This window comes from Vigna umbellata, chromosome 3 (assembly GCF_029865625.1).
Source record: "Vigna umbellata cultivar VRB3 chromosome 3, Vumbellata_1.0, whole genome shotgun sequence".
Classification (NCBI taxonomy): domain Eukaryota; kingdom Viridiplantae; phylum Streptophyta; class Magnoliopsida; order Fabales; family Fabaceae; genus Vigna; species Vigna umbellata.
The window spans coordinates 4,113,705-4,126,984 of NC_142167.1; the positions used below are offsets into that span (position 1 = coordinate 4,113,705).

Consider the following 13,280-nt stretch of genomic DNA (forward strand, 5'->3'; position numbering starts at 1 on the left):
GTTGCTCTTGCTTTGAGCTCAAGGAACTTTAGAAAAACTTACAAACCACAAGACCATGATCAGAGAAAGTCCTTAGGACCTCTGATCGATAAAGAGATACATAGAAAACTAATCTAACACATGCAAAGAGAACCTCTACACATGAATTTGATCAAAGAACTAAGGATAAAAGAGCATAAACTTACTTGCTCAATAAAAAAAAGTGATAGGATAGAAAAGAAGGATTCCTCACCGTGATCACTTAGCCACCTCATAATCGTCATACGAATGATCTAAGCGTTAAAAATTGTAGAGAGAATGCAGAAAGAGATAAGAGAAAGGTTTCTACAGATATGGTAAGTGTTTTGATAACGAGATGAATTTAGGAGTTTCTATTTATATTATTGAATTATTAAACTTTAAAATATTGAATCTCATTATTTTAAAACAATTATAAATTCTAATACTCAATTTTCTAAGGTTTTACAAAAAATTTATTAAGAAATTTTTTTCTTTCTTTTTTCATCTAGATTTACTTATATTTTTGTTTTATTTTGAAAAACTAAAAGTATTTTTTTCTTATTTGATATTAAAATATTAGTATCGTATTTTTTTACCTCATAAGTCTTTTACATAGTAATATTTTATAAAAAAAATTAATTATTATGTTTCTTCATAATTTGTTTTTAATTGTGACTTGATTATCATGAATTTTCTTTAATATTTACTTAGATTTTGATACTTTGTTATTTATCTTTTTTTTAATAGGTATTTATGAAGAATACAAAAATGTATTCATTAGAGTGTGTTTGAATTAGAGATAAATTTGAGACAATGGAAAATGAAAAAAAGAAAAAATAGAGGGAAAATAGTAAAAAGCAAGAGTGAATCTACATGCTTTGAAGTTCTATACTTTTAAAATTTCGTATATGTATAATAAGAATTTATAAGAATTAAATTTGATATATTTTTTTTTAAAAACACGTCATTTATGTTAAATTGATATATACTAAAATATAAAATTAAATATAATACAAAATAAAAAATTTGTTAAGATTTTTTTTATTTTCTTTCTTTTTGCCTCTTGATTTATTTACTATATTTTTCATCTTTTACTTTTTCACATATTAATTTTTTGTTTCTGAAGAAAAAAAAATAAAGTTTAAAACAAGTTCGTTATGTTTACTCTCGTAACCTTTTGTTCCATTTTAAAAAAAAATATCTCTCTTATTTCATTTAATTCTAAAATATTAGTTTTATATATTTTTAGTTTATAAGTATTTGCTATAGTAATGTTTTATGAACATAAAAGAAAAAATTAATTATTTACGGTGTAAATATTTTCCGGTGTGTCTTTGTTGCTTCTAAATGTCTGGGGTGCTCTCTTCTCCTCCATTGTTGTCGTTCGCGCTCCTTCAGCTCGTACCGCTCGTCTGCTTTCGCCAAGGGAGGGGGAGGTACCTACGAAGATACTCCGACGCTCAAGTCAGATGTGAGTTATGGAGCTTCAGCTCTCAAGAAAGTGATTATATTATCACTGTAGAATATTATCTAGAGTTCCTCTGGCATAAGTGGAACGTAAAGGGAACGTACCTGAACCTTTTTTCTGTCATTGTATTTATAAGCCAAATAAAAATAACCTTACCTAAAAATGTGGTTAGTTACTCATAAATATCTTAACCGCTTAAAATATCTAAGATATTTTATCTAATAAATATCTTACTACATAACATGCCCCCCAAGTCCGAGTTAACCGTTCTGTTTTATGGATGTGGTAACTATAGGACTTATGAGTTTGAGGGAGGCTGTATTCGCTGTGTTAGGGAGCGTGTTTCCGGTCGTTGCTCCTCTATGGACTGAAAGACGGGTTTTTATGGGTTTTCTCTTTGCCCTGGGCCAAGCAGTTGAACGTTTTAACAACTGAGGCCGAGCGGTTGAGATCGAAGGACCAAAAAGATGCGAGGCCGAATGGCCAAAAGCTGGAAAGTTTGAGGCCGCGAAGGCCGAACATTTAATAGGTGCGAAGGTCGAACGTTTAACAGTTGAATATTTGCATACATGAGGCCATGTATGGTGGAGCGGTAGCGGCCGAGTGGCATGTGAGGCCGAATGCTGAACGCTTGAGGCCACAGAAAGCTGAACAATTGAGGCCGAAAGGTTGAGGACAAGTGATCGAACGTCTGTGAGACCTAATGGCCGAACGAAGAGGACGAACGTCATTGAGGCCGGATGACCGAACATTAGTGGGGTCGAACGGTCGAATGGATGGTCGAGCGGTTGAATGCTTGAGCGCTCGTGGCCATGGATGGTCGAGCGGTTGAAACCAAAGGGCGAATACCTTTGAGGCCGAACGGCCGAATATCAGTGGGGTCGAACGGCCGAATGGTTGAGCGCTCGTGGCCATGGGTGGTCGAGCGGTTGAAACCAAAGGACGAATACCTTTGAGGCCGAACGGCCGAATATCAGTGGGGTCGAACGGCCGAATGCTTGAGCGCTCGTTGTAACACCCCAAAATATAAAACATCTCACACCAATTATGTCATTAATAATATAAACATCGTACATTGTTACAATCATCCATTTATGAGTAAAATGGTTCACACTGAAAATACATTAAATTTTTACACATAAATAAGAACACTCTTAATTTTTTTTTTTTTTAAAATACTCTTCATTTTTCTGCTGCTTCCTCCTTCACTTGAATTGGTTCAGATGTCGTTCCCTCATCTGCTCCCGTATAACAAAAACATTATACGATCATCGCAAAAATAAGATTTTTTCGGCACAAACAAACAAGTAAGGGTGAGCTACCATGCAACATTCAAAGAAAAACATTACACTATTGCTATACGTAATACATTCACCATAAATTCATGTAAAATGCAATTATCATTCTAGACTCTATTATCCGGATATAATGTTGATGGAAGTCTCGGGTGGTCATGCACTTGTGGTGATTTCAACAACAAAAATTTTGGCCAAATATAATATATCATATCACCCACAAGGTTAATCCATTAATGTCTATAAACATAGACTAGGACCTCCTACTACTCTCACCACATAACACATCCTTCTCTAATTGATACTGGAAGATTATTAGAGTTTTAGGATAACCACCAACAACAGGACCCTCAACATCAACATATACACTAATACCATACCAATATAGAATCTCTCCATGAGACTCATATCATACTCATTTTCCTCAACTCATGTCATACTATTACAAAATCTCCTCATAAAACTCATATCATGTTCAGATTCATAATTTCATATCAACATCATAAAATACATTCAACACAGAAACCATACAATATAAATATATTACAAACAAATTAACAATAATAAAATGTTACTATAAATGGTCAACGGAGAAGAATCAAATGTTTGACAATCATTAAATAAACTTAATAAAAATTCTTGGGGAAACAAGAAGTTGAATCTGGCAGAGCCGGTTAGACAACTTCTAATCCTTCCAAAAATAAAAACGAATAAGGAAAACAATATAAAGTATGGGGAAACAAGAAGTTGAATCTGGCAGAGCCGGTTAGACAACTTCTCATCCTTCCAAGAATACAACGTAATTAAATAATAAGAATAATAACAGGTTTGGGGAAATAAGAAGTTGAATCTGGCAGAGCCGGTTAGACAACTTCTAATCCTTCCAAAAATAAAAACGAAAAAGGAAAACAATATAAAGTATGGGGAAACAAGAAGTTGAATCTGGCAGAGCCGGTTAGACAACTTCTAATCCATCCATAGACAATTAATAGCATACATATGCATAACATAATCAACATCACATTTTACAACTATCACACTTGGATCTAAACACAGAAGCATGTTCTCATCAAAAATTCAAAATCATACAGAAACAAAATACTTCACACTCAAGATTTAAGATCAACCAAAAGCAACATATACAAGACTCAAAATAATACCAAACAAAATGTAACTCCTCTTACCTCTATTCCAGACTTAGTTTCTTCTTCTCAAACCGTTCTCCGGAAACTTCCAGAATTTCCCCTCTTGAACTAGAATTTCCTCCAACTCTCTTCTCTCACAATTTCTCTAGAATTTTGGTGCAAATCTTCAGCCTCCCCCCCTTGGCTATTTATAGCCAAAAAATTTTACTATTCATTTTTACTATTCATTTTTACTATTCACTTTTACTATTCATTTTTACTATTCAAAAATTATATTTTATTCACCATTCTTATCTCTGAATGATTAATTCTACGTGGAGTGTTCTCTTCCACAATTTATTTTAATATTTTTTTTTTTAACTATTCACTATTCACTATTCACTATTCACTATTCACTATTTACTATTTACTATTCATTTTTTTTAACTTTTAAAATAAATTCTCAAATTTTTAAACTCCTTCCTTTGAAATTATTATTATTGTTACCTATCATAAATTTTAATTTATTTTTTTTCTTACCATACTTTTATTAACTTTATAAAAATAAAAATAAAACAACTATTTATTAAATTTAAATATTTTTCATGGGTCTTACACTCGTGGCCATGGGTGGTCGAGCGGTTGAAACCAAAGGGCGAATACCTTTGAGGCCGAACGGCCGAATGCTTGAAAATTTGATGTTCTGGGTGTTCTAGGGCGAACATCTACCAGCGGGAGTGTATCCCTTTATTCAATGTACCTGGGTGTTCTAGGGCGAACATCTACCAGGTCTAGGAGTGTTTCCCCAATTTTTAGTGCTTCAGCATGAACGGCTCTCTAGCATCCGCCTTTATGTACAAGATGTGCTTATCTGCACTGCAGAACGAGAAAAAGAGTAGCCAAACAAATTACTGCATTTACAAGATTTAGAAAATTAACGTAGAAAATAGATTATGTTATAAGGCTGACCGATTGAGAGAGTAAGATCGTTCGGTCTTCGGTTGATTGGTTCTTGTGACTTGTAAGATACATAATATTAAACATATAGGTGAGACCGTTTGATCGAGATGTAAACCTGGCGGTCGAACGTCAGTTAGGCTGAATGGCCGAACATCAGTAGGGCCGAATGCTGGAGCGCTCGTGTCGATGTATGGTCGAGCGGTAGAGGCCGAAAGGCATGTGAGGCCGAATGCTGAACGCTTGAGGCCACGGAAAGCTGAACAATTGAGGCCGAAGGGTTGAGGACAAGTGACGAACGTCATTGAGGCCGGATGGCCGAACATCAGTGGGGTCGAACGGCCGTGGCGCTCGAATGCTGGAACGCTTGAGATACGGATTGCCTAGCGGTAGAGGTCGAGTGGCCGAACGTCAATGAGACCTATGGCTGAACGATTGAGGCAAGCGGACGAACGTTATTGAGGCCGACTGGCCGAACATCAGTAGGGCCGAACGTCCGTGAGACCGAATTCTGGAACGCTGAGATACGGATGAGCGAGCGATATAGGTCGAACGCCGAACGTTCGTGAGGCTGAGTGGCCGAATGCAGGAACGCTTGAGGCTGAAAATTGCCGAACGGCAATGAGACCGAATGACCGAGCATTAGAGGGGTCGAATGGCCGAACGCTGAAGCGCTCGAGGCCACGGATGGCCGAGCGTCAATGAGAGCGAATGGCCGAATGGTTAAGAACCAAATATGCCATTGTGGGGAGGTTGTTGTGTTGAGAGTGGCAAGAATAGTTAAGAACCAGGGGAAGCAATTTTGGGGCTGCCCTAATTACAAGGTTTGTAGTTTAATTTTTCTTATAAATTATTTTGGTGATTAATTAAATATTTATGGTTGGATACTTTGAACAGCGGACAAGAAATGAAGAATTTCAAGGATGCAACTTCTTTAAATGGCGTAATGAAGATAATGTAGATGATGGTGGTAGTATTATTGCTTGGCAAAGGAGAAAGATTAATAGCCTGGAGAAATCTCTTATGGGTTGTCAAAAAAGGGAGAAGATGTGGTTATGGATGGTATGTTTGATGGGGTTGATGAACATCATCGTTGTATGTATTTTGTTTAAAAGTCCATGATGTGTTCTATTAGACAGTTGTTGTGAAGAGCACTTTGGCCTTATTGTAATATGATGTTTTGAAATGAATGAGAAGAGCACTTTGGCCTTATTGTGAAGAGCATATGAATTTGTGGTCTGAATATACATGTTGTCTCATATATACAACATAAGCACACTGAAGTTTAAATTGAAATGAGAATAAAATGAGCAAGTGGTTTAAGCACAATCATTGTAAAACCGAATTATTTTAATCACATTATGTAAGTGTCCCCTGGACTGACAAAGATGAAGGCAAGTTAGATTTAGTCCTTAGTGTGACCTGGACTGTAAAAGATGAGTACCTGAAACATGACTATACATCACAACAAATAACCATAAGCCTGTGATCACAATATTGATTACAACTAATTTATATTGTAATTCACATTAAATTGGAAATCAAATTCACATCGAAAAGATAAACTGTCATTACAAAATACCCAAATCACAGCTAACAAAATACCCAATTGAAAATGAAGTTCAAAGTACAACTCAATGTTTAAAAATGGAGACTTATTTGACATTAACCACTGAAACTGAGGACCAAAGAGGGTATTAAGCCAAATATAATTTTAGTGGACACATTTGGCCTCCAGGTTAGGAGGGGCTGACGTCTAAATAAGACTTTAAACGTCGGTGTGGCGGGATCAGACGTCTAAATGGTAACTTTTGGAATTCTGGCTACCTCATTGGCGTCCAATGGTTGGTCCCGACGTTTAAATAGATCTTAGACGTCAGATATCCTGAACTCGAACGTCTAAAGCCAATTAAAATATTAATATTTTTATTCATTCGTCTACTTTTGGCGTCCAATTGCAAGGGCCGACGTATATTATTCTTTAGACATTGGGGACCCCCCAGCCGACGTCTAAATAGTGATTTTAATTACAACAATGTCACCCGTCATTTTTTACGTTGGATATTCGGTAATTAGACGTCTAAAGGATAACGTTAAAGGTCTTTTCTTCACTAGTGATAGCATCATGGTAACTAACCATGTAAACTTTCATCGTGATTTCATAGGAAGATAGGTATACTTACTTGATTATTGACTATTATCTCATTCAATCGAATAAAAGTTTTAAAGTTTTGGGTGGGTTGTAGTATTTAAGGCTACTTTTTCCATTATCCTTAAACTACAACAATTACAACAAAGGCCAGTATTCACGGTAAGGAAACAAATATTTTCAAAAATTTTACATCTCTTGTGATATAGATTTTTTCTTTGTGATCGTTCTAACTTATGAGATTGACTTTCAAGAAGCTTTTTTACTATCAATAAGTTTTCATTACAAGAATTTTTTGTATATACTAATAGAATATTGTTGATGGAAGAATTTTTTGTATATACTAATAGAATATTATTGATGGATTATGATTCATTCATAAAATGTATCGTGTACCAACAAAAAAAATATATCAGTGAACACAAAATGGTTAACAAGAGTGATATTACTAACGCTATCCGTCAATAAAGTAATTTTAAGTTATATTTCACAATCAATATTTTATTTTGTGAAGTAAATAATCTAAATAATAAAATTAATTACAACCATATTTAACACAAATACTCACTTGAACACACCGGGAAGCACAATGACAACAAAAAAAGATTTCTTGTTTTACTGTGTGTATCTTTAAATTTCTATTTCGTTTGACAATATTGCTCTCCGGTTATCCTCTTCTTGAATTCTCTGTTTTATTTCAATAATTGATGTTATGTATAATTGGTTATAGTGAACAAAAATTGTGTTTTCATAATTAACAAATGATGATGAGTTAAATTTGTTTATTTATTTTAGAAGATCAATTTATTACTTGTATGAGTTCAAATAAATATTGATTTAAAAATTTATCCTATTTTAGAAACCATATGTTGAAAAGAATAAAATATAATATATTGAGTTGAAAACTTTATGTTTTTGAATGAAATACTTATCATATTTCTTATGGACAAAAGTGTAATACTTACATACTAACATAAAAAACTATTAAATATTACCGTTTTTTTTTTTTTACTTTTAATAAATTTATTTATAAAAGAAAAATTATAATGTGTAGCACCACTAATTATGATCGTTACAGTTTTCATAATATTGATAATAATAAAAACTATACTTACGACTATTTTTATCAAAACTATACTTTTGCATCCTATAGTTAAGAAATGGTACAATATTTTGAATTTTGAGAGTATTGGTTAAGTTGGAACAACACTGACTTGTTTGATGGTTGCACTTAATAAATCTGTATAATTCGTATATATGCGAGTTTGGAGTTTATTATTATTAGATTTTGTTTATACTTAAACTGCTGTTGATATGATTCTTATATCTATCGCTGATATTTTAATTTGACTTTTTTGTGGTTCTCAAATTCTGACATATATCTGAGTAATCAATTATATTTATTTTTCCTAAAACTATTTCAATGCATATAATTACTTGATAATAGAATCAAAATATACGTAATTTATAAAAATTGTTGTTAACTTTTTCAATCACTTAGTTCAGCATGATTATCGTTATAAACTGGGGAAAATATCTGCTAATTCAAGAAAGTGACCAGCAGATCTATTTCTGCTAGATAATTGAATCAACAAAAAATGCATCACCATGAAGAAACCAACCATTATTAATCCAATAATTAGTCACTATTGTAATTGAAACAACTACCACTCAAATAGAAATAGAAATAGATTAAAGTAACTATGAGTTGAACTAAGGCTGCGGTTGCTATAATTTGTACCAAATATAGCCTGCACACCTTCCAAATGTTTGGGAAACTAAAGAACAAAGAGACACTTAGGAAATTGAAGTCAGAACCTTCTCATATTAAACATGCAATTCTCAGGTGAAGGTGCAGATCAGGTTTTTGTGAAAAGAACCTTTACCACCTTCTTCAATCCGAATTTCACTTTCTGTTGTCAGCGTCATGATGACCAGCATTTTCGTTGAGCCTCAAGTTATTCGGAAGAGGGATTTGACCGCCAAACAGCAACTGAGGCCGAGCTTCAGTTCCAACATTGGCTGGAGAAGAAACTGTTGTTTCACTGAGAGATGAGGGTGGAATTTGTGGTGTCTGAACACTGGTAGGCCTAAAGTTTTGAGCCAGAAGTTGTGCATTCATTGTGTTGAAGTTGGGATTCAGTTCCCTTGGACGAGCACCAGCCAAGGAATGAAAAGCTCCCGTTGAAGACCCTTGAAAGTAAGGACCAAAGCTACCATTTGAGGATGGCTTGATCCTTCCCCAGTTGAGAGCTTGATTACCCTCATGAATTTGAAAGGGAGGAATGCCAAGTCTAGGGCTAGGCCTATGAATTGGAAATTTTGCACTTGGAAACTGAACTGTGGGGAGCTTAACGGTTGAGCGAAATCCATTTCCATGTGATGCATCAAGTGTTGATCTGTCAGCTGTCACTGGACGCATGAAGCTGTTTGGTAGATATGGTAACATTTTAGAAGCTACCATTTCCCACTTTTCAGCTAATTCTCTAGCAGTTTTGTTCCTTATAATTTGCAAATCTGGATCTTCAAATTTGACATTCCAGTTACCTAGACCATACTTTTTAACAAAACTCAATAAAGCCTCAAGTTCCAATTCAGACCAATCATCATCAATGTCTTTGTAATTTAGAAACCCTGAATGTGCCCTTGAGTTTCTATAGCCAATATTTCCAGAATTGGGTGCAGAAGCTAGAGCTAAACCATTCTGACAAAAAAACATGAGTTTGGTCCAGTTAGCAAGGTGAGGAAAGGTTTCCATCAAAGCTACAATGAGAAGTAATCTTTGTAAAGAAACTAAAAATAGGTGTAGAAATCACCGCTGAATTGGATGAAGAGTTGAAAGTATTTTTTGCCTGAGTAGTACAATCCAATGGAAATGATCGAACATTTACATCTAGAAAGGAAAAATCCGCTTAGTTATAGCCCAGTTTTAAGGTGATATCACAGTCTGTATTTGATTTTGTTTTGTATCAAATGTCAATGTTTTGATTCCTTACCTTTCCAAGATGCAGCAGCATTCATTGCAGCAAGTTTACTGCGCATAATTGTCTCAAAGTCGAAGAGATTATTCATTGCTGGTCCTGAACATTTAGGGGTTGTGTTCATCAATACCTTCTCTTTCCCTTTTGTAGTTTGCATAGGTGCAGCTGATCCTAAACTTTTATGGACTGTGTTCATCGAAGTAACTTTTTCTTTCCCTTTAGTAATTTGTCTCGGTGAAGCTAAACCTGAACTTCCAAAGGGCTCCTTCTGTGTGTTCATCGAAGATAGTTTTTTCCCCCCTCTTATAGGAAGCTTCTCACTGCTTCAACATATTTTACCTTGAAGGCAACGTTACACAAACAAAACAAACACTTAGGTAGTGGACTTACCGTTTCCTCGTTTTGTTGGTGTCTTCACCAGCACACGCTGTTCCTGTTCGACACATTTCAGTTGCATGTGGTTGAATTTGTAACAAAGGGTTTATAAGATTTTCAGCATTAGTTGATATGTTTCTTGTCTCCTCTGAGTTGGTATCCCTATTGATTGATTACATGGAATAACACACTTTACTAACATGAGTTTCAAACGCAAGTGTCTCAAACAGCCTAAGTAGATGGTAAAAGTTCTTGACATGGCTAAATAAGAACATAGTCCGACATAAATTATTAACGAAAACAAATATATAATAAAAAATATAACACACTAAATAAATCAAGCTACATATTATTAAAAGAAGGGAAAGTAGTACCTAAGCAGCATAGGTTCCGAAATCTTGTTTCCTTCGACAGTTCCTCCTTTTTTACCAACTTCACTTTTGTCTAATTCAGTTGGTTCATTGGGCTTGCGATTGTGGAGCATCAAAATCATTATATAGCTTAGCAGTCACAAATATTAATCATGGAATATATATATATATAAACATTTCATGATACTTAGTAAATATAACTTGCGATCAAAACTCTAAGCATAGAAAAGATGGTTATACAAATTTCATACTAAAAGCATACCTCGTCAACTGAGGTGAAATTCGAGGACTCTGGCTTAACAGCTTCATGTTCAGACAATTTTAATTTCTTTTTATCTTTTGAGGAGGATTTTTTCTGCTTCTTTTTTCTCTTCAATTTCTCTTTTGGCTTTGAAAGATCTTCATGGTTAGATCCATCAGGAATAGGCTTCAAATGAAACAAATAAAAGCAAGTGTACATTTCAATAAATCAAACTAATTTTTTCCCATAACGAAGCATTTCAAGTAATCATATATATATACACACACACTTAATTATAGTAACCTTTCTAAAACATATGGTTATTTGAACAGATATATTGATTAAAGTGGTTGATATGAATGGAAATGAAGGGTAGCTGAAATTTACATGTTTGGTGAAAATTACTATTGCTGATGGAATTATTTATATGCAACCCAAAGAGTTCTCATTATCATTATATTCTCATGGAAAAAATCAGTTAAAATAGAAAACCATTTCGATCTTGAGCATAATTACGAGGGAGAACGTAACACTAGTGATCAAAGGGTTTATATTAAGGCATAACATTATCATAACTGTAAGTTTGATTATAACTGTGACAAGTCATGTAGTCCCACTTTTATGTGGCCACTAATTATCAAAATAATAACCGGGCCTCTGTGAATATGAAATTTTTCAAAAAATATATATTAAAGCAAGGTATATAAATGCATAAGTTAAGTAATTGAAGAACATAAAATAATTACAAAATAAATGTTTTTTTTGTTAGGTAAGAAAATAAAAAGTTGAGTTAATATATATTTAAAGAGACATTATTTTTATACAACTACTAATGTTGCAGAAGTTGTTTATATATGGACTATTTAGGGTATTGAATGCTTATGTAATAATTAAGGGTTAATTATTCTATCATAAATGGCGCATCGTGTAGCTAATTTATCAAAGGAAGAGATCGAAGTCATTACGAAAAATTGATACGTAGGAGTTATCAAAACTTCTTCGTCAAGACAAAATGTGATGTTAATTATTTCATGTGAAACACAAGATTGGGGATACATACACTAAGTTATTTAAGTATGAAGATAGAGCAAAAGTTGGTGAGTATAAAATTGAATGAGGATTTTCTAATTACGGGAAAATACTAAGTTAATGTGTATTAAGGGAAAGATAATTATTATAAATATCAAAAGGAAAAAGGAAGCTTACAGCATTCTCCCCTAGAGCATGCTCTACCTTGTCTGAATTGCAATCAACACTGATCTTACTAGCTTCTGATTTTGAAGACATTCTTCAACAAGATTTTCCTCTTATTAAACTCGGAAGAAGATTTTTCACTGTTTTTCTACAAATGAAATAATGAGAACAAAGTGTATGTGTTAGAGTAATCATGTCACTGGAAGATCACCAAATCAGACCTCTGAATAAAAAACAAGAGTACATATAACTATTAGTAATATTAATAACATGTGAGTACATGTGTAAAAATTCCAATTTACGTTTAATTAAAGAAAAAAAAAGAGCCAAATTAAAACTTGAATTTAGGGCTAAAAGATTCAATCGATTTAGGGTTTCAAATCTCTCTAAAGCTTATATATGACTAATTCGCTCCACGTTGAAATGTGTTATTAAGTTTCTTATTGTCAGTAAAGAAATATATAAATATGAGAGATGGAAAAAAAAAATCAAAAAATATATCCAACATTGGTTAAAAAGAGTTTTTCTTTTATGGATCGTTAAATTTAATATATAAGTAATATTTAGTTAATATAATAACTAATATTTAGTTAATATAATAACTAATACTTATATTGATGATTATATAAGTAACCATTGAGTATTTAAGTTTATATTCACAAAAAAAAAACACTACCATGATTCCTGATGTAAGTAAAATGGTACTTATGTAATAATAAAAAGTTGAAATTGAGATAAACACATCAGTTACAGAAGAGACTGTCAGTAAAAGAATGGATGGGGGTAAAAGAAGCTGTCAGTAAAAATTTTAATGGCCCACATAATCAAATCTTGACTAAATAAAAATCATCAAAATTACACATTAATCATCAAATCTCTCTCTCTCTCTCTCTCTCTCTCTCTCTCTCTCTCTCTCTCTATATATATATATATATATATATATATATATATATATATATATATATATATATATATATATATATATATATATATATATATATATATATGGATGAAAATATAACTCTATTCAAATTTAACTAGTAGAGATCTGACAGATCTTCCAAAAAGATGTATTGATAAAGAGTGAAGGTTGAAAAGTAGTGAAAAAAATTGGTTACCGTGAAT

At 33.2% G+C, this 13,280-nt stretch overlaps 1 protein-coding gene across 1 annotated transcript; it reads right to left on the minus strand.

The window, feature by feature from the left end:
- Positions 1 to 8,642: 8,642 nt before the first annotated feature.
- On the minus strand, positions 8,643 to 12,248 carry LOC148201438 (uncharacterized). Its single transcript, XM_088108415.1, has 7 exons — positions 12,168 to 12,248; positions 10,983 to 11,147; positions 10,724 to 10,815; positions 10,365 to 10,511; positions 9,990 to 10,294; positions 9,810 to 9,886; positions 8,643 to 9,697 (listed from the first exon to the last, which is right to left on the minus strand). The coding sequence occupies exons 1-7, from the start codon at positions 12,246 to 12,248 to the stop codon at positions 8,900 to 8,902; spliced, it is 1,665 nt and encodes a 554-aa protein (XP_087964541.1). The 3' UTR covers positions 8,643 to 8,899.
- Positions 12,249 to 13,280: the final 1,032 nt, after the last annotated feature.